Genomic DNA, 22,046 nt, shown 5'->3' on the forward strand with positions numbered 1-22,046 from the left:
AAGAAAATACAAAGGGAAAAATATAAAGTCAGCATTAATATCAACTAAAATGTAACTCAAGGACAAAAGCATTAACAAGGTGAAAGAGGAAAAATGTAATGAGAAAAAGTTAATCAATGAACAAGTTGTGTATAAGTCATAAACATTAAGAGATAAACAATATAGCAAAATCCCAGAAATATAAGCAGATATTGATGAAAAGATTTTTACTGTGGAATGTTTTTCAGAACATTTTTTCAGAACTTAAAAGTTCAATTATATCATTAAGAACAGATGCAAGGGGTTTGAAAAATACAATAAACTATACATTTTTTCTTATATTTATGTAATACACAAATTAACTATGTACTTGGCATAAGAGAAAACTTTGCTAAATTTCCCAAAGCAGGTTTTTTGTACTTTCAAGTACAAAATCAATATTAAAAATATTTTTTAATCCTGTAATTAGAAAATTAAGAAACCTCTTCCACATAATACCTGTTTCAAAAAGGAAGTCTAAATTAAAATCACAAATTAAGTACCCAATGGAGAATAGGAAAACACTTTATTTTACTTTATTTTATTTTATTAAGCTTCAACCAAGGATATTTTTAGAGAGAACGGAAAGGAGGAGGACAGACAGAGAACATCTATGTGAGAGAGACACACTCACATCGACTAGTTGCCTCCCACAGGGGCCCCGCAGAGGATCAAGCCTGCAACCTAGGGCCCTTGTGGAATAGAACCTCAACCCTTCAGTCTGAAGACAGGCGCTCTATTGACTGCCAAACTGGCTAAGTCTGAAAACACTTTATATTGAAACCTACTAGATACAGTTAAGAGCTTTGTTGGGGTGTGGGTTAGGGATTTATAGCCTTGAAAGAAAACAAAATTACACAAAGTCATGAATATCATATTTGGAACAATTTGGATATTGTTTTTCCTTGATTTTTTATAAAATGGCCCATAGGCCCTTCCATTGATTTTCAGATTTTCTTCACTTGGACTGTTTTCCTTTTTCCATCCCTTTGTCAATGTCATAGTAAGAGCGAATAAAGCGATCAAGAATTTTTCTGTCTGAAATTATGAAGAAAAATAGGATAAAAATTTCCATTTAACTATTTAAGTGCTAAATAGAGAAATTCTAGGAGAGAGGCAAATATCTTATAATAGTACTCTATGTACAAATTTGATGAAACCAAAGTAATCAAAGAATATTATGTCTAACTAGAGGCCTGGTGCACAAAATTCATACACGGGGCAGGGGGGTGTCCCTCAGGCCAGCCTGCACCCTCTCCAATCTGGGACCCCTCGAGGGATGTCCAACTGCCCGTTTAGGCCCGATCCCCATAGGATCGGGCCTAAATAGGCAGTCGGATATGCCTCTCAAAATCCAGGACTGCTGGCTCCCAACTGCTCACCTGCCTGCCTTCCTGATTGCCCCTAACTGCTTCTGCCTGACAGACTGATCACCCCCTAACCACTCCCCTGCCAGCCTGATTGATGCCTCACTGCTCCCCTGCCAGCCTGTTTGCCCCTAACTGCCTTCCCCTGCAAGTCTGGTCACCCCTAACTGCCCTCCCCTACAGGCCTGGGTCCCCCCCCAATTGCCCTTCCCTGCAGGCCCAACTGCTCTCCCCTGCAGGCCTGGGTCCCCCCCAACTTCCCTCCTCTGCTGGCCTGGTCACCCCTAACTGCCCTTCCCTGCAGGCTTGATCGCCCCCAACTGCCCTCCCTTGTAGGCCTGGTCCCTCCCAACTGCCCTCCCTTGCTGGCCATCTTGTGGTGGCCATCTTGTGTCCACATGGGGGCAGGATCTCTGACCACATGGGGGCAGCCATCTTGTGTGTTGGAGTGATGGTCAATCTGCATATTACTCTTTTATTAGATAGGATAGAGGCCTGGTGCATGTGTGGGGGCCAGCTGGTTTGCCCTGAAGGGTGTCCCGGATCAGGGTGGGGGTTCCCTTGGGGCGTGAGGTGGCCTGGGCGAGGGGCCTGTGGTGGTTTGCAGGCCGGCCACGCCCCCCAGTGACCCAAGTGGAGGCCCTGGTATCTGGGATTTATTTATCTTCTATAATTGAAACTTGGTAGCCTTCAGCAGAGCCAAGTCTGCTGCTCGCTCCATGGCCACAGCCATTTTTGTTGGGATTATGTATCTTCTATAATTGAAACTTTGTAGCCTTGAGTGGAGGACTGGGCTGGCCAGGGTGTGCGGAAAGCTTGGCTTCCTCCATTGCCGGGAAACCCAAGCCTCCTGCTTGCTCTGTGGCTGCAGCCATCTTGGTTGGGTTAATTTGCATACTCACTCATGATTGGCTGGTGGGCGTGGCTTATGAGTGTAGTGGAGTGGTGGTTAACTTGCATATTACTCTTTTATTAGATAGGATGGCTAAAAAGGCACAGTTGTGTGATTACTGATTAAATAGAGCAAATAATATTCAAGGGATTAGCAAGTTTTTATGGAAAGACCATGGGTTTGGGAATGAAACAGATGTAGGTTTCAGTTCTGCACTGGCAAGTATTAGCAAGTCATTTGACCTCCTTTTTTATTTTCTTATCTTTGAATACAGGTAATAGTAGTTACCTTGCACAGGTGTGGGAATGGTTAGGGATGCTGTGTGTGAGGCACCTAGATAGTGCCTGGTCCATAAAGACATTCGATACATACTGTAGCTTTACCCTTTTATCACTGGGTTCAGAGTAGTACATAGTGATGATAAATAACAGAGACCATTATTCCAAAAGTTTCATTGAAGCCAAGGCTGTTTTTCTTTCCACCAATGTTGGTAGGCTTTACTGTTTTTGAGTGTTAAATGACTATGGGAAGGCCCTTCAATTCCCCTATCTGGAAAACAAAGAATCTTGCCTGGCCTGAACATCTGTGGTTCCCTAATCCTAATTATATATTTTTAAATAGTACAGAGTGGAGCTGTAAAACTTTGCTCAGGCCTAGCAATTGTCACCTGTGCAGCCCAAACCAGAAGAACCAAAAGAAAGGAATAATGCAAGTGATCACATGTTATCACAGTCAATGTTTCAAAGCCAGTGAGGTCTATAGATCAGATGTGTGTTTGTGTGTGCACATGTTCCTGTTTTCTCTCCAATTAGGCTTGCATTTATTTGTTTTTGTGATCTTACATTTAATTTTTAACCATCCCTACCCTATCCAGACCTTTGGACCCCAGCATTTTTATATTGAAATCTCACACTTTATGAAAATTTATACTTTATGAAAAGTGTAATGTACTAATCTTCCAGTGCAATTCAATGGCTTGACACCTGCATATATGTAACCCACACCCATTTCATAGGGTAGATCATGTCCACTGCCCCAAAAACACCCATCATACTTCTTCCCAGTCAATACCTCCAACCCCAAGATAGTTAAGGTTCTAGGATCTCCTTCCTCATAGATAGGTTTTGCCTATTGTAGATGTTAGAATAAATTAAATCATATAAAATATATTATTTGGTGTCTGGCTTCTTTTGCTCAGCACACTCTTTTTGAAGTCCATACCTTGTGTTGAATATATCAATAATTCATTCTTTATTAGCTAGTAGTACTTCATTATGTGAGAATATCAGTTTGTTGAAGATGGAGATTCAGGTTGTATCTAGTTTGGGACTATTAAGAATACAATGGTTCTAAACATGTTTGTACAAGTCTTTTTGTGGGCCTTGCTTTTGTTTTGTTTTGTTTTGTTTTGTTTTTTTGGGGGGTAAGTATGTAGAAGTGGAATTTCTGGGTCATAGAGTAGGTGTATGTTGAACTTTATGAGAAACTTCCAGATCTGTTTCCAGAGTAATTGTACTATTGTACAACCACTAGCAATGTATTGTTCCATAGTACCAATATTGGCTACTGTCAGTCCTAATTTTCAGCCTAAAATGTCTCTATTTTTTAATCTTATGTCAAAGAGTTGATTTTAAGAGAAGCAAAAAATATCTTTGTTACCAAAGATAAGCATATAAGATGAATCAAGTTTAGCATAAATTAATAAAAAGGATGAGATTATATCAAATGTAATGTCAATTTAAAACTGTTCAAAGAGGCTGCCAGTTGTAATCTAAATTCTATCCATACGTATTATGCATAGATGCAGATTTAGACCCCAATATTTTGATTATGCTGTTCCATCTGCTTAGGAATGGCCCTGCTTCTCCTTATCACCCAATTCATCCTTGTCACACAAAGGAGGCCTCCTCTGAGCAGCCTTCCCTAACCATTGTCAGCCCAATGGGTTGAGAGTACCCCTCACAGGCTTATACTGGACCTACAGAGTATTTGATTGGCAAGCCAAGATAACTATGCATTGTCTCTCCCTAAGAAGGAGGGTTTGTTTTTTATGTATCTTTGTAACAAGTGAGCGTTATAGGTATTCAATTCATGATGCTGATTGAATGAGTAAATAAATGCATTTTTAACAATACTGAATACACCCTAGGAAGAAAAACCCTTTGAATAGCCATATTCATAGAAGTTTTAATTGGAGGAAGATTGTGGGGGGAGAGTCTTAGCTGAAAATTCTGAAAAGCAGATTTCAGATAATTTTGTCTTTCAAGGGGGAGTAAGTGGGGGAGATGACTCTTTACCAATATATAACAGAAGCCCAAAGGGTAAGCTGCTCATGATGTTTGAATCACTTGAAGATTAAACCCATTTTGAAAACAGAATGGCCACTACAGACATCTAGTTCAATTTCCTCAAGTTGTAAATACAGAAACTCAATACCAAAGAGCTACACACGGAGTTAGCAGGAACGAAAAGTTCACCATCAGCTGCCCCTCCTTCCTTCTTCTCAGGCTTTATTTTGTGTCTTCCTGGAGTTTTCTCAGTCCCCCATCACCCTGCCACCTCCCCAGCCCCTGACTTAGGCCATTATGCTGATCCTTCCCCTTCCCCTCTCTCCTTCAAACTATACCTGAATGGGCTCCTGTGCTAAGAGGTATAATCCCATAAAATAACTTAAGCTGTGGTGATAAATCAGCCTAACATACCTGCCCAGTTTGCATTCTCTTGCATACCTGGTCAGCTCTGACACAAATGAGCTCTGCTGAGATATTTGCCAGCTGAAAAGATTTAGTGTCATCCCAGACAGTGGACATGACAAGAGGTTTTGGCTTCAGAATTCAAAGGGAGCCTCCTACTTGCTTGTCAGCCTCTGGCACAGCTGGCATTGATGAGTAGGCCACTCCAAAGCAAAGCTAAGAAAGAAAAACTAGAACCCACTGGAAGCAAATCCTACATGACTCAAGTCAGTGCAAAATAGCAAGGCTGCAGGCCTGAGTATTGGGGTGCATGCCCTCTGTGCTGTACCAAGGGAACCAGGGAAGCAGGCCAGCTAAGGAGAAACCAATACCTAGACTGGCCCCAAAGCTACCTTGTCATGTCTCAACTGTCCAGGGAGAAAAGCTCAACTAGGGACAGTGTTTCCGTGAAGGATCAGTTTACCCAAGGAAGTGGAGCAGAGGCTGATCCAAGTGGAGCAGAGGCTGCCAGAGCACTCTAAGGAGTTTTTATTCACACTCAGGACACATGGCTGAGGCTCTGATTGCAAATGATACACAGACAAGAACAGAGGGTACCTGCAGCCTGCATGGTTTCCATGTGGGCAGAGAAGGGACAGCTCCATCTGTGTCCCAAGTTCTGGGCAGATGGGAGCATCTGCTTCTGGAAGACAGAGATACTCAATCTACAGGGTCAAACAGATGGTGGCTTCTATAGGTGAGCAGAGCCCTGATAAAACGCAGATGATGGTTTTATACATCTGAACCAAAACTGGCGAAAGGCTCAAAGAGCAGGCTTGGCCCACTGCGCACATCTGCTCTGCCTCCTGGGAAGATTTGATCAGTGGACTCTTTCTTTCAAGGAGCCCCTCGGTGTCTTTCTGAGTGTCAGGCTGGCCCAGAGGCATCTGTTAACAGGAATGAAGTTCCCGATGGGAAATACAGACTTTTGCTTCTGCCTTAGAGCGAGACAGGACATCTGCTGCTGGTACCTTTTTGAGACCCAACACTCAAACTCTTTTAGGGGCCTTTAGGGTATCAGCCCTTAGTCTGTGAGGTGGGGAGGACCCCCTTGCCCCCAAATACACACACACACACACACACACACACACACACACACACACACACACACACATAACCCATATAACCAAGCACACACACACAAGCATATTCACACACATCCCCTTTTTAGTCTTGCCTCCAGCAGGGTTTCAGTCTGGTGTGGGACAGCTGATCCACAAATAAAAGAGTTTCATCAAGGATTTCAGAAGAAGCTCTTCTGATCATGGCTGCTGACAGAAATTGGGGACCCAAGAGAAGGTGGAAAGTTACTGAGGCAGCTGGTAGAAATTCTTCTGAGTTCAAGCCTGACCACAGGGCATGGAACAAGGCAGTGACCACCACATAGCCTAGAACAAAGGTAGGGCGAATGAGATGGTCCACTGGGTGCAAGGAGAAATACTAGAACCTCTATTATGTTTGTTCTTATTTTCTCCTTCCACATTTTTTCCTGATTTATAATATATACTAGAGGCCCGGTGCATGAAATTTGTGCACGGGGGTGTGTGTCCCTCAGCCCAGCCTGCACCCTCTCCAATCTGGGACCCCTCTCACAATCCAGGACTGCTGGCTCCCAACTGCTTGCCTGCCTGCCTTCCTGATTGCCCCTAACTGCTTCTGCCTGCCAGCCTGATCACCCCCTAACCACTCCCCTGCCAGCCTGATTGATGCCTAACTGCTCCCCTGCCAGCCTGTTTGCCCCTAACTGCCTTCCCCTGCAGGCCTGGTCACCCCTAACTGCCCTCCCCTGCAGGCCTGGGTCTCCCCCCAACTGCCCTCCCCTGCAGGCCTGGTTACCCCTAACTGCCCTCCCCTGCAGGCTTGATCACCCACAACTGCCCTCCCTTGCAGGCCTGGTCCTTCCCAACTGCCCTACTCTGCTGGCCATCTTGTGGTGGCCATCTTGTGTCCACATGGGGGCAGGATCTTTGACCACATTGGGGCAACCACCTTGTGTGTTGGAGTGATGGTCAGTTTGCATATTACTCTTTTATTAGATAGGATAGAGGCCTGATGCATGGGTGGGGGCCAGCTGGTTTGCCCTGAAGGGTGTCTTGGATCAGGGTGGGGTTCCCTTGGGGCATGAGGCAGGCTGGGCGAGGGGCCTGTGGTGGTTTGCAGGCTGGCCACGCCCCCTGGCGACCCAAGCAGAGGCCCTGGTATCTGGGGTTTATTTATCTTCTACATTTGAAACTTTGTAACCTGGAGCGGAGCCAAGCCTTCTGCTTGCTCCGTGGCAGCAGCCATTTCTATTGGGATTTGTGTATCTTCTATAATTGAAACTTTGTAGCCTTAAGCGAGGCCTGGGCCGGCCAGGGTGTGCGGAAAGCTTGGCTTCCTCCATCGCTGGGGGCAACCCTAGCCTCCTGCTCTTTCCAGCTCCGTGGATGCTGCCATTTATGTTTGGGTTTATGTATCTTCTATCATTGAAACTTTGAAGCATTGAGTGGAGGCCTGGGCCGGCAAGGGCAGGCGGAAAGCTTGGCTTCCTCCATTGCCAGGGAAACCCAAGCCTCCCTCCTGCTCTCTGTAGCCATAGCCATCTTGGTTGGGTTTATTTGCATATTCGCTCCTGATTGGCTTGTGGGCGTGGTTTGTGGGCATGGCTTGTGGGTGTAGCGGAATGATGGTTAATTTGCATATTACTCTTTTATTAGATAGGATAATACATTAGTTTAGTGGTATATGTATATACTTTAAATAAATATACATGTCTGCATTGGTCATGTGCTTAAAAATGAGGAGTCATAGGGCATCGACAGTAGCATTGGGTGCTGAGAGGCAGCTGTCAGATGAGTCTCATTTCCTCCCCTCCAATTCCTATTCTCTGAGTTCACACTTTCCATGTTCGGACTGGCCAGTTACCCTGAGATGTTCCCGAGTAGATTCCTGTCACTAGGCCCGAACCTGGGATAAGTCCCTGTTATGTGGAGCGGGTCAACAAGGTACTGGGAATGGCACTTGCTCTCTTTGAGGATATGACATGTGAAAATACTCATGTACTCTAAAATGCCTATCACAGAAAAGTACTACCAAACAGGAAATAAAGATTACACAGAATAAAAGAAATCTATGAGACAGTACACACAGCCACTAGAGAAAACCATTAACTATAAGCAAAAGTCATCCTGGAACAATTCAGCCACAGGCAAGTAAAGTCAGAAATGAATGAAAAGCTCTGTTTTCTTTTTAATAAGTGGGAATATAGTTACTGGGGCCTCTTTTAAGGAAAATTTATTTTCAATGGGTTGAGGTTTGCACAAAAACTATGGATTTTTGAGGCAATACTTTTTTCTTGTGAACATTTAACTACAGTGTCAGGAAGTTGGAACAATTTCTATTTGGTGTAAAACAATGCATTATGACCTGTAAATTCATGAACAAATAACTCAAGACCTCATCTTACCTTTGCAGGAAACACTTTGCAGGTACTCGGTTACTTGAGAGGGAGTAAATGAGTTCAAGATCATTAAGAAATCCAGGTAGGCTTTCCCATAGTCACTCTGGTAGATGGTCTGCTTCTTTGTGCGGTCCTGATTCTTCATGTGGCTGCATAGTACGGAAGGGACTAGGGGGACACCAGGGAAGGAAAGACACAGAGGTTGTCACCAAGCAAGACACTCCCTTATTGGCTGAGCATGCCCTGACAGCCCTGAGTCCAACCTGATGTCTACTTAATGGTGCTGGAACAGGAGGCATTGTGTGAGTGACTCGGGCAGGCAGAGTGGCTGGGACTCAGCACTGTTGCTGTGGGAGTGGGAGGAGTTGGAGATGATGACCGGAAGATTGAGTTTGACCACTAATTTCAGAAAAGAAGTTTTCCCTGGAATCAACTTTTCTGCAGGTCAGCATGTTAGGATGATAGCATTCGCCTCCTGCTTTGTTTCCCTTTCATGCCATCTCCTGGGCAGACTGGGACTCACGCATAAAGAGGCCTCACCAGGTGCCATAGGAGGAGCAAGTTTGGAACAAGGATGGCATCTACAGTCAGCACTCATTGCACATTCAGACTAATGAAGGTGTGAGGTGCAGGCCACTTACATTTGATTCTGAACATTGCTCATTGAATGTAAGTTCTAGTAGTCATGGAGTAACCAAAAAAATAAAGAAATGAAAGCAATTAAGATGATGTGAGAATCTGTCCACAATTTGTCCAATCTTTGTAAACCAGGAGAACACCTTAAGTACTGCTTCAGTTCCAAGTTGCCTCCTTGAAATGAACCATTGGCCAGATGGAGGGAGTGGGTAGGTGAGGGGACTGGACACCACATCTGAGAAGTATTTTGAGGGTCTGAAAATGCTTTCAGTGCAGGAGACTCAGAAGCCATGTACTAAGGTTTTCATAGAACAATAGATTTATACTCTATGGGAAGAAGAAAACTTTGCTAGAAGTTGAGCAAGGAAGATTCTAACTGTTTAGAACTTTCAAACAGTTAAAATATCTAAGAATGAAGGAACTCCTTGGGAATGAGTACTCCTCTGAAGAGTTTAGCAATGACTCATATAGGAAGTGAGAATCTAGAACAAGTCACTTCTCGGCTACCTTCTAACCCCAGATGCTGAGCGTCTGTTCTGTGATTTCTGTGTAAAGTACTCCTTGGTCCCAACTCTATGCCAGGAATCAATCACTATCTCAAAATGACACCCAATTCTCAACCAACAGCGTGGAGGTGGCTGGGTCACAGAACTTTTTCTGTTGAAAGCAATAGAAATCTCAGTCACATACACACACAGCTCTTAAATATGAAGATACTTGAAGGGTGTGCCTTGTGGATAAACTTTCAGTGAATAATTGACAAGACAATTTGATTCCCACCTAATCTCTTTTCCTATAAATTTATAGAAACTGAATCCTTCCTTTCATATTATAATGGAGGGGGGTGTCCCCCAATCCCAACACCTATCCCTCCCAGGCTGAGAATGCACTCATCTCTTGGAATAAGCAATCATTTCTCTTTGAGACTTACTCATTTCCTGAATTTGAGGCGAGGTAGTATGGAGGCATAGTTTTAATTCCATGCAGGGATCACTGGCATTCTCTGAGACTCTTATTAAGATTAAGAGGAATCTTTGAGCAAGAGGAAGTTGCTTAATTTTTGTTTGTTTTTCTTTTTTGTTAGCAGAAGCAAAATTTAGTGATAGATGGACTCCCCCTAGCAGGGAGGGGACCCAAAGTGGGTTGCCCTAAAGTTGCTTGAAAACTACAGGTGAGCCCTAGTTGGTTTGGCTCAGTGCATAGAGCATCGGCCCACAGACTGAAGGGTCATGGTTTTGATTATGGTCAAGGGCATGTGCCTCAGTTGCAGGCTCGATCCCAGGCCCCAGTCAGAGTGCATGAGGGAGGCAACCAATCAATATGTCTCTCTCACATCGATGTTTCTCTCTCTGTATCTCTCCCCCTCCCTTCCACTCTCTCTAAAATTTAATGGAAAAATGTCCTTGGGTGAGTATTAACAACAACAACAACAAAAGTGAAAGCAGATGAGAAAAAAAAATTTTTTTTAAAGCTACATGTGAAAAATAAAATAAATAAAAGCTACAGGTGCACTTACCTAGACCCTGAGAAGCGATTGGTAGGCTTGAGTAGCATCCATATTTGAAAGTAAAATCCTGAAACTCAGGAATTTTAGCTGGAACTTGGTAATTGCGTCGAAATTCAGTGTCTGTGGGGTGGGAAAGTAACTTTTTCCATTCCAGAAACATCTGAGAACTTTGCTTAATCTTCTGAGCTAGAGTGGGGTTGGAAACGAAAGGCAATGATTACTCCTTGTTAGTTATTTCTAAATAGCGTCATATTTTCATTCCATTTAGCCTCTGGCAGTAGCTTCCACTTTATCACACTAAACCTCACTCTTTTTATATTTAGTGGTATGGTCAATTTCAACCAAGAAGTAATGTTCTGCTTTATCAAGCACAGGAAGTATATGCTCAAGTGATTAGAAGCAGTTTCTAATGAATACATGTTTTGTTGGTTAGGAGTGCTCTTTGTTCTCAAAAGGCATTCCTCACTCCAGCAGGCCTGCCTTGTCCTTTGGGCAGGGTTAGGGAGCAGGGAGAGGTGTTTTAGATAGGGCTAGAGTTGCCATATAAAACATAGGATGCCAGTTAAATTTGAATTTCAAATAATGTATAATTTTTAGTGTAACATTAGATAATTACTCAGCATATATCTACTTTATATCATTCAAATTTAACTTGTATTTTTATTTGCTGCACCTGCCAGCCCTAGATGGAGCATTGCATATCATCCCCATTATCTGGAAAGAACCACTCAAAGCTTATCCCTTACTGATGGAGGGTTAGGTAAAATCATTGTTGTTAGTGGACAATACCACTATTACTTCTTTGAAATAACTCTGCTAACGAATATTTTATAATCATTATCTATAATCATTAAATATTTATTAAGCACTAATTGAATACTAGGTTCCATAAGCACTCGACCAGATTCTAGAGGAGATGGTCATAACCATCTCACTTAGATGAGTTCACCTTTAATTCTTGCTACAAAATGTTAGTTCAGAAGTACACACCCCCAACTTTATTCAGGAAAAAGATGTTAAAACCATGGATGTCATAAGTAATGTCCAAAGAGTGCCAATTACTATTGAACCTAAAGTCAATTCTTGTTTCCAATTAGTTTTTCTTTTTTATGTCTCCTTTCCCACCTCCCAATTAACCCCCTCCCCCGCCACTCCCATCCCCCAGGACGAGCCCCCGCTGCCCCAGTGTCTGTGTCCATTGGTTATGCTAATATGCATGCATACAAGTTTTTTGGTTGATCTCTAACCCCTCTCCCCTGTCTTCTCTCTGAGGTTTTTCAATAGGTCTTTTCAAAATACATTCAAATGTACATTGTACATCATAAATATGTGATGTCATCGCCTGGCACCCAGGAGCATTTTGTTATTGATTTTTTTAAAAATTATCTCTGCATAGATCAGCATGCTTTTAATTTATATGACTCAGGAAGAGAGGATGTGGGTACTCAATGAAGAGTCATTGAGTACCCACATCCTCTCTTCCTGAGTCATATAACCTATAAGTTGCCTTAGGAGAATACAAGGTTATAGAGAGAAGGAAACTCTAGAGCTCAAAATCAGAGATCCCTTAAAATATTTTAGAAAATCATCTGGCACTGTTCCTAGTAAACACCATCTATAACTTGGATTTTGTAAACTACTAAGAGCTTCATAGGAGAAAAACAAATTCCTGTTGAAATAATTGATGTTCCTACTCAAAAGCAAATGTGTTTAGTTCCTATATGTGTTCTGTGCCAAGGTTAGAGATAATTAAGCCAATGTTCTACCTTAAGATAACCTCAAATAAGTATGATTAGAAAGATAGATATAGTACAAACACATGTGGAATGTGATGTCTTGGAAGCATAACACTTAGAACAATAATTATCACATGGAGATAATGCATCAGAAATAATTGGGATGATTTTTCCAAATTATATCTGCTGAACCTCATCCCAGACATCGAGAATCTCTAACAGTGGGAACCAGGCACTTATAGTATATTGTGAACAATTTTCTCATATGATTAAGAATCACTGATTCAGAGCCTTGAATAGGTACTACAGAAGCCCAGAGTGTAATGAGCTCTAGTATGGAAAGGGAAGGAAGATGAGAATTAAAAGGCAGACATAATAAAAGGAGTGCTTTGACAAAGGATCAACACTGAAACAAAAAGTGCACAGTGTGTTCATAAAATGGAGTGGAAGGTATGCAGGGCGGGGAAAAGTAGCTGAGGGGGAAGCAGGAGAGATAAGTTAGGAACCAGGCTCTGAAGGTTCTGGAGGGCTTAGTCCATGTGGACCAGGATGGACCAACACAGAAGTAGAGCATTTGGAGATGAAGACCCAGAAAACAATAATTGGGGCCGAGACTTACCCAGAGTTTCTTTGAAGAAAAAGATTAAGTTATATTCTTTATTGATCCTTAGTACTTTTCACAGTAATAGACCTCATTGAATATTTACTAAGTTAATGAGTGAACAAAAGAAAAATTAGAACATAATTGCTATCGATTAGCAATTAATCTGAAGCACACACTAGTGACTGCCTATGTCAGTGGTCGGCAAACTCGTTAGTCAACAGAGCCAAATATCAACAGTACAACGATTGAAATTTCTTTTGAGAGACAAATTTTTTAAACTTAAACTTCTTCTAACGCCACTTCTTCAAAATAGACTCGCCCAGGCCGTGGTATTTTGTGGAAGAGCCACACTCAAGGGGCCAAAGAGCCGCATGTGGCTCGCGAGCCGCAGTTTGCCGACCACTGGCCTATGTAATAAATGCATAAAATAATTCTAAGTTATTAGTTCTCAAAGAATGCTTTCATTGCCTTTATAAATGATTTTCTTCAGTATTATTAAGGAGAGAAGTTCCTGATACAAAGGGGCCCAACCAACACCTGAATTCCCTATAGTGGTACTGAAGTGTGGACAGACAAGACAACCTGGCCCAAAGCTAACCACCCCTCCAAGGCCAGGATCATCCCTCTCCTCAGGAGCTCAGGTCCCACTGGTTTCTTTTCCATTTGATAATGGTGACAAATACTACATCACTTAGAGCCCAAAGAGAGAAAGTGGCTCCTTTAAGATTAGGTGTGGCATCTGTTGAAAGGTCCAATCCAAAAGTGAACCTACAGCAAGGACCATTCAAAATCACTAGGACCCTTAGCACATAATCTATAGCCAAGTGAGAACCAATTCTGTTGCTTTTATTAGCTATTCTAAGTCATCTAACCAGAGTTCTCCAAGCCTGAATTTTTTGAGGAAAAAAGTACCTTTTGGTGCTTCTCACTTGTTCACCATAATTCAATTATGAGTCAGGTAATACATGATCCCTGAGCTTCCAAAACTTAAATTATTGCATTAGAGAAACAGATACAAAAAAAAGAGATAATTACAATACTATATGATAAATGCTGCAGAAGAGGAACTATAAAAACATATGGGAGGGCCATTGATCTAAACTTGGGGGATGAGAGAAGACTCCTGGGAGAAAAATCAGCTTGCATTTAGACCTAAATGATGAATGGACATGGGCTAAAAGAAGAAAGGGAGAGGCAGTTCTCAGAGAAGCAGCAGTGTGTGTGAGGTGTGAGGCTACAGGGGGCTTGGTGAGTCTGGAGGATGGAAAGCAGTCTCATAGTGCGGGGACTGGTGAGGGGAAATGCTGGAGCAGTGGGCAAGGACCAGATTGCACAGGACCCTGATGACAATGGGAAGTCATTGAAGGATGTTAAACTAGAAAGTGAGATAATTTATACTCACTTTGGCTAGAGGATGGACAATGAACTAGAGGGGACAAAACCAGAAACGGGAGTTGGATTAGAGGTCATTCAAGGGAGAGATATTGGTAGCCTGAACTAAGGCAGTGGCTATGGGGAGAGAGAGAAGCAAATGGAATTAAGAGATTTAGGAGGGTGTCTTGACAGGTCTTTAGCATTTATTTACACAAGAACACATGGTAATTTGCACATACTGAAAGGACAACTTTGATTGGAAGCTCAATGACATTTTTTAAGAATTCTGGCATTTCAGATGTTTTTCCATGACTCTTAATGTTTATCTGCAATATGGAGATATTTTGATTTTTATCTCCTTCCTAACCAGAGATTTATTCAGTGCAAACTTGAACCAAAGAAGTTCTGGTTTCCGGTATACCAGTAACAGGAGAAAGGTGTAGGGAGATTCTGGACCAGAGAAAAAGGAGGAATTCAAGAAGAGTATGCACAGCAAGCAGGAAGCTCTCAGCCCCTTCCCCAGTACTGCTCTCAGAATACCAATAACCAATGTTTACCTTTCTGGAAAAACTGACTGATCTACAAATATTGGCATGTGGGCGTTTCCCAACAAAAAAGAGAGCTCACCATCTAAGTCAAGCACCAACCAACAAGCCCCATCTCTGTATGTAGTTTCCAATCATATCTGAGTACCTCCCTTGTAGATTTTGTGAACCCTGTAGCTTAATATTTTAAGTAAATACACTTTAAGAAAAAAAAGTCCACAAAAGTGAGACTTAAGTTTTACTAGCTTCATAGTAAATCTACCTTCACTCCCTTGTAAATGTGAACAAAAAAGCCCCTAGATTTTCACTAGACCATTAAGACACAGAGAAAAATAGAGATTAAGCAAAGAACAGATAAAAGCACTAAAAAGTATATTATAAATATCCTAAAATTTATGAGAATTGCTGCATCACAAAACAAGAACAGCATATTATTTTTAGAAAATAATCAGAGAGGAGAAGAAAGAGACTTGGAAATTTAAAACATAAAGAATTGGATTAAAAAGTAAAAAACATTTTAATTAAACATGATAAAAATACAAAGAGAAAGATACTAGGAGAGAAAATGTAAGAAAATTGAAAGATCAAACCAACTCATAGGAGTCCCAGAAGAGAACAGAGAAAAGAAATGGGAGAAAAATAGGGGAAAAGTATATGGGAACAATTTCTAAAATCAAAGGTCATAAGTCTCTAGATTAAAAAATCTCTGATTGTCCAACATAATAAATGAGATTCTCACTAATGCATGAGAATGTGAAATTTTACAGTATCCAGAATAAAGAGAAGATCATAAAAACTTCCAGGAAAATATATGAAAGAATCAGGAATCAGAATGACATCAGTCTGTTACATAATAGTCCTGGGTGCTAGAAGTCATTTGAGGGGCTTGAGGGAAAATGATTATCATCTTAGAATTCTATACTCAGACAAACTATCAACAAATATAATGAAAGAAAAAAAGACATTTTCATATTGTTCCTCCTACACCTCCTGTAATAGGAAGCTACTAGAAGATGTGTTTTAACAAAATGAGGGAGGGGGAATATGTGGACTCAGGAAATGAGATTCAGGGCAGGAAGAGACCAAAGAAATGCCCGAAAAATGAAAAAGTACCAGGACACAGTTGGGCGGCAATTTTACAGAGCAATTCTTCTAGATTAGAGGACATAGAAGGTATCAGCTCTCCAGTAAAATTTCAAACTGATACAATGTCTGGAACTATATTTGGGAAAAATCTTGGTAAGTGTGTGACAAAGTATTTGAAAAAAATTAGTGACAGGCGCATAGAAAACTAAACAAATGGAAAAAAAAGAGTTATTAATTCTTGTAGAAAAAAAGTAAAAAGAAACATAATCATAAAATAACGCCTAGCTCAGTGGTAAATATTTACATATTATAATATATCATATCATAATCATAATATAACACCTAACATTTTAATTAACCAAAATTTTATAATAAATTATTTTGAGAGGATGGATGGAGAAAGAGTGAGGAAGAGTTATAGGAGAGACAAATCCTCAACTGCCATACAGGAAAGTAAATAATAATGTCTAAAATTGATGGAGCAAAAAATAGTATGAGTACAGTATTTTAAAATACAGAGGATGACATAAGAAAAAACAGTTGAAATGACTGAAAATGATTATCAGTGTGTAGTAGGACTGGGCATGGAGGGGTGGGTAAAGAAACTGCTGCTATTCGTTATGAGCTTGTATGGAACTATTTTTAAGTATATGCATGAACTGGTTTAATAAAAGTTCTAATTTTAAAGAATAGTAAGTAAGCAGTTCAGAAGTGGAAATAGGATGTTTAACTTAACACCTTCATCTTCACCTGTCTCACTTGTCTTTGTCCTTCATCCCAAGAAGCCTTTCCTGGACTCTCTCTCCAGGTCCAGCTAGACGTCCCATTGTTCACACCTACAGCATCCTGCACTTCTCACAACATGCTGCATTTTATACCTGACTGTTTCTGTTGGTAAATTGCAGTTTTTCCATGTCTATCCTGTGAGTTACTTGACTAAAGAGACAACTGGGACTCCAGTCCCTAGTGCATTAGCAGTAAAGAAGAGAAATGGGTACACTTACCTTCAGCTCTGTCCACAAAGTCTCTCCTAGTATGGGAAATAAACTGATTAGATACAGCCTTCCTGACCTTGTCCATGGAAGCAGCAATTTTCCAAGGGAAGTAACTCTTCACTGATGTTGAGTGAAGTGGAGGGAGTGTCCAGTGAAAGAAGTCCTATCAATAAAAACACAATTTTGTCCACAAAGTCTCTCCTAGTACGGGAAGTAAACTGATTTGATACAGCCTTCCTGACCTCGTCCATCGAAGCAGCAATTTTCCAAGGGAGGTAGCTCTTCACTGGTGTTGAGTGACATGGAGGTAGTGTCCAGTGAAAGAAGTTCTATGAATAAAAACACAATTTTCAAGAAAATCCACATGGTTTCACCTAGTGGTTCATGTGTGCATGCATGTGTGTACATATTCTTTTAAGTCTTCCCAGGTTCAGCTAGATGTCCCATTGTTCACACCATTCAGGTTCTGTGCCTGTCCACAGGAAGCACCAGTTTACAAAGCTATCAGTTTACACGAGTACTTTATCACTGCCTTAACTTTTACGTTAATGAAAAATATATCATTGCAAAATCCAAAGAACTGTGCCTTTAAGTAGAAATATTCAGACAAGAGCAGAGGAAGAGAAAACCCATAAATTTTAGCTCTGCCCACAGGTAAGATAGCTGCTGTATGCCTTGGGAGCCCCAAGTCTTCTCTCCTATTTGTCTCCAAAGAGATTTATGATTATAAAACTTAGAACTTCCCCTACCTCTTTCTATCTTCCCTCTCTTCCCTGTTGCTTCCTATTTCCCTGAGAAAATTGGAGCCAACAAGGAGAACTTACACAGCATACCACATCACTTGCCAGCTACTACATCTATGTTGGCAGAGGAGTTCCTGGGTCACCCAAGCAGGACCTGACCCCTCCTGGTACCCTAAAGCCTGCATTTATCTACTCCAGCACATTACCCAACAATTCTCACCTCTCTCTTGCAACTTCCATTCCTCCCTCTCTCCTGGGAGGTTGTCATCAGTACCTAAGCCTGCCTTTATTTCTCCTATCTTAAAAAGAAAACTCTCTCTTCATCCTATTTCTCCTCTAGTTACTAAAATATTTCTCAGTTTGCCTTTACACTGAAATCCCTCAAAATATAAGGGATACTCACTGTCCCAAATTTGTCTTTCAAGTATCTTAATCTTCAAGTTCCCTCTCCATCCCCTTCTTTCCCTTATAATTTCTCTATGTAAATTTCATGTTAATTTTTTTATTTTAAAATGAGGGGCTAGGGAAGAAGTAGTTAAAAATAAATATGAAAAGGTGGACAAAATAGTCTAAGAAGAACCATAACTAGATGATGAAGGATCTTTGTGATATATTCAAACTCTCAGTATTGGATTATTGATATAGTATTAAATTAAATAGATGTGTAGGTATTATCTTACTTGACTGGAGTGAGAATTGTGACTCCCAATCTCTCTTGGAGTCCTAGCTTTGATAAAATCTTCTTTAGAATGTAACTTCCAAATGTACTCATCATGGTACTGTGTCCGATTGTGAAGAGGATCACTAAGTGAATATGTATATCCTAATCTTCGGATACTTTTTTGACTACAAGAAAAGATAGTGTAAATTAGAGTAAGGGATTAAATACAAAGTCTCATAATAGCACACATCAAATGATTTTAATTGTTACATATTTTTTTAAGATTGGCTGGCTTAAGACTCAGTGCCAAAAAGTAAAAAGTAATTACTGGACATCAGAGAAATGGTGGTGTGTGAAAGCCCCTTGCCCTCTCTTCCTGAAATTTCAACAAGTTAACCAACTATAATTCAACAAAGAAATCCCTTCTTAACACAGACACACTACTGAGAGACCCATGCATTGAAACATCTAAAGGGGGGCAACCGGAAATAAATGGGGAGACAAGAGGGAGAAAGGCATAGACAGCCCACAGATGCAGCCCTGCAGCCTAATGGCTCAGCTGGCCATGAGAGGGGAGAAAGTTGGCAGTAGCAGGAGCTTCCTTTGGCCAGGAGGAACAGAGAGCTGCAGAGGGACAGCCCAGCAGGGCAAGCATCGAAGGACCAAACAAGGTCTGAATCAGCAGATGCCTGACAGAGAATGGGGTTCTGCTGTGCAGCTCTCCACTATCAGGACAGAGGTGGTGTTTCAGACAAAGAAATGGAACCACAGAGCCCTGCCACTGCTTGGACTCCCAAAACTTGCCTCCTGTTGCCCTTGTAGTTGGGTCCAGGAACATATTATCTGTAACTAAGAGCTATTACAGTAGAACGGCTGTTTCCCCCTGTGACTGATCCCCAGGAGGAGAACTTGGGGTGGGATCCCATGGAGGTCAAGGGTCACCATTAGAGTGAGGGCAAAACAAACCCTACCCCCAAGCAGTGCAGCTGTACTGTCTTATAGAAACCACAGAGGTTCAGGACTGAGAGATCATAGAGGTAAAAAATATTGCAATTCAGTGCCATTTACTAGAAATAGTAGAAAGAACTGTTCAGAGATAAATGCATAGGCAAAGGAAGACAGCAAATACCATAGATAACCTCAGTAACTACGATGACCAGAAAGGAAATGAACAATCTCCAGAAAGCAAGCTGAAATACATGGAAATATGTGATATAAATGACAGAGATTTCAAGATTGCAGTTCTAAAAATACTTAACAAGATGCAAGAAAATACAGACAGACAATTCAATGCACTCAGAAAACAAATCAATGAACAAAATGAGAATTTTACCAAAAATATTAAAACTTTAAAAAGAACCAATCCAAAATCCTGGAAATGAAGCATGCAATTAAGAAGATTAAGAATAAACTACTGAGCACAGAAAACAGAGCTAACCAGATGGAAGAAAGAATTAGTGATATTGAAGATAGTAATCTAGAAATGAGAACTATCTGACTCCATCCAAAAAAATCAATACTAGAATTATAGCCATTGCAGAGGAGGAGGAGAGAGAGCATGGAACAGAGAGTCTATTCAAACAAATAATGAATGAGAACTTCCCAAACCTATGGAAAGAATTAGGTACTTGAATCTAAGAAGCAAACAGAACAGAGCCTTTTTGGGTTACTTCAACCCAAAAAGGCCCTCTTCAACCCAAAAGGCCCTCTTCAAGACACTTTGTATTAAAGCTGTCAAAAATTAATGACAAATAAAAAATTATCAAAGCAGCTAAAGGAAAGAAGGAAAACCCATCAGAATTTCATCTGACATCTCAGCAGAAATTGCACAAGCCAGAAGAGAGTGGAACCAAATATCCAAACATCTGAAAGAGAGAAATTATTTGCCATGAATAATATACCCATGAATAAAGTATCCTTTAAATATGAAGGAGAAACAAAAATGTTCCCAAACATATAGCAGCTGAGAGATTTAATAACCAGAAAACCTTCATTGTAAGAAATACTCAAGGAAGTTATCCTCCTGAAACAAAGAACATAAGGTCACAACACTAAAAGTAAGAGCACCAAAAAAACTTACAGCATAAGCAGGGATAATTTGTGACAACAAAAACATAAAAGGGGAGGAGGTAAAGATCTGAACTGGCAAAGGAAGTTAAAGATCAGATGCACTCATAGGTAAAAAAGCTATGGTATATATGCAAGTTTATTTTTTATAAACCTAATGATATCCATTAAAAAAAATCCCCAAATCATGACACATAGCTTTTTTTTAAAAAAAGAGGAAATAAGTATGAAATACCACCAAACAAAAACAACTGACAGAAACACAAAGGAAAAGAACCAATGGAGGCACAGAGCTAACAGAAAACAAGAGACAAAATAGCTATAGAAAATCCTCATACATCAATAATTACCTAAATGTTAATGGTCTGAATTCACCAATAAAGAGACATAGAGTAGCAGAGTGAAACAAAAACCAAAACCCAACCATATTCTGCCTATAAGAGACACATCTAAGCTGCAAAGACAAAGGTAGATTTAAAGTAAAAGGGTGGAAAATGACTCTCCAAGCAAATAGCATCCACAGAAAATCAGGTGTAGCCATACTTATATCTAACAAAATAGATTTCAAGGTAACAAAGATAACAAGAGACAAAGATGGACACTTTATAATGATAAAAGGGGATACTACATCAAGAAAACATAACACTAGTTAATATATATGTGCTCAACCAGGGAGCACTGAAATATATAAAACAGCTATTCACAGAATTAAAGGGAGAAACAGATCAAAACACAACCACAGTTGGGGACCTTAATACTCCATTGACAGCTCTAGACAGATCAACCAAACAGAAAATCAATAAAGAAATATCGGCCTTAAATGAAACACTAGACCAAGTGAACATAATTGACATTTATATAACCTTTCCTCCATGAACATCAGATTATACATTCTTCTCCATTGCACATGGAACATTCTCAAGGATAGATCGTAGGTTGGGTCATAAAACTAGCATCAAAAAATGTAAAAAGATTGAAATTATACCAAGCATATTCTCTGACAACAATGCCTTGAAATTAGAAATCAACTACATAAAGGAGGTACAAATACATGAAGATTAAACAAAATATTACTAAAAAATGACTGGGTCCAATAGGAAATAAAAGATGAGATAAAAAGATGCAGAGACAAATTAGAATGACAATATAACATATCAAAGCATCCGTGATGCAGCAAAAGCAGTAATAAGAGGGAAGTTTATCTCAAGAAACAAGAAAACCCCAAGTAAACAAATAAACAAACATCACATCTTAAAGAACTAGAGAAAGAACAGCAAAAGAAACCTAAAGACAGCAGAAGAATGGAAATAATAAAAATTAGAGAACTGAATGAAATAGAGAACAAGAAGACTATAAAAAATTAATAAAACAAAGAGCTGGTTCTTTGAAAAGATTAATAAAATTGACAGACCCCTGGCTAGACTCACTAAGGAAAAAAAGGTAAAAGACCCATATAAACAAAAACAGAAATGTGAGAGGATAAATCACCACAGATATCACAGATAAACAAAGGATCATAACCTAGAAGAAATGGATAAGTTCCTAAAATTATATAACCTTCCTAGTCTAAATCATGAAGAATTGGAAACTCTAAATCAGGAGTCCTCAAACTTTTTAAACAGGGGGCTAGTTCATTGTCCCTCA

At 40.4% G+C, this 22,046-nt stretch overlaps 1 protein-coding gene across 1 annotated transcript in view; it reads right to left on the bottom strand.

Annotated features, from left to right (window-relative positions):
* Positions 1 to 976: 976 nt before the first annotated feature.
* Positions 977 to 22,046, bottom strand: part of TEX26 (testis expressed 26) — a gene marked incomplete at its 3' end in the record, with an annotated part of 43,045 nt that continues 21,975 nt past the window's right edge. Inside the window, exons 3-7 of the mRNA XM_080660158.1 lie at positions 18,355 to 18,520; positions 16,941 to 17,094; positions 10,601 to 10,777; positions 8,455 to 8,616; positions 977 to 1,056 (exon numbers count right to left, since the gene is read on the bottom strand). Coding sequence (XP_080516284.1) covers positions 977 to 1,056; positions 8,455 to 8,616; positions 10,601 to 10,777; positions 16,941 to 17,094; positions 18,355 to 18,520 — 739 coding nt within the window. The remainder of the gene's footprint in view (positions 1,057 to 8,454; positions 8,617 to 10,600; positions 10,778 to 16,940; positions 17,095 to 18,354; positions 18,521 to 22,046) is intronic.

Source organism: Plecotus auritus (assembly GCF_963455305.1).
Source record: "Plecotus auritus genome assembly, chromosome: 3".
NCBI classification, from domain to species: Eukaryota; Metazoa; Chordata; class Mammalia; order Chiroptera; family Vespertilionidae; genus Plecotus; species Plecotus auritus.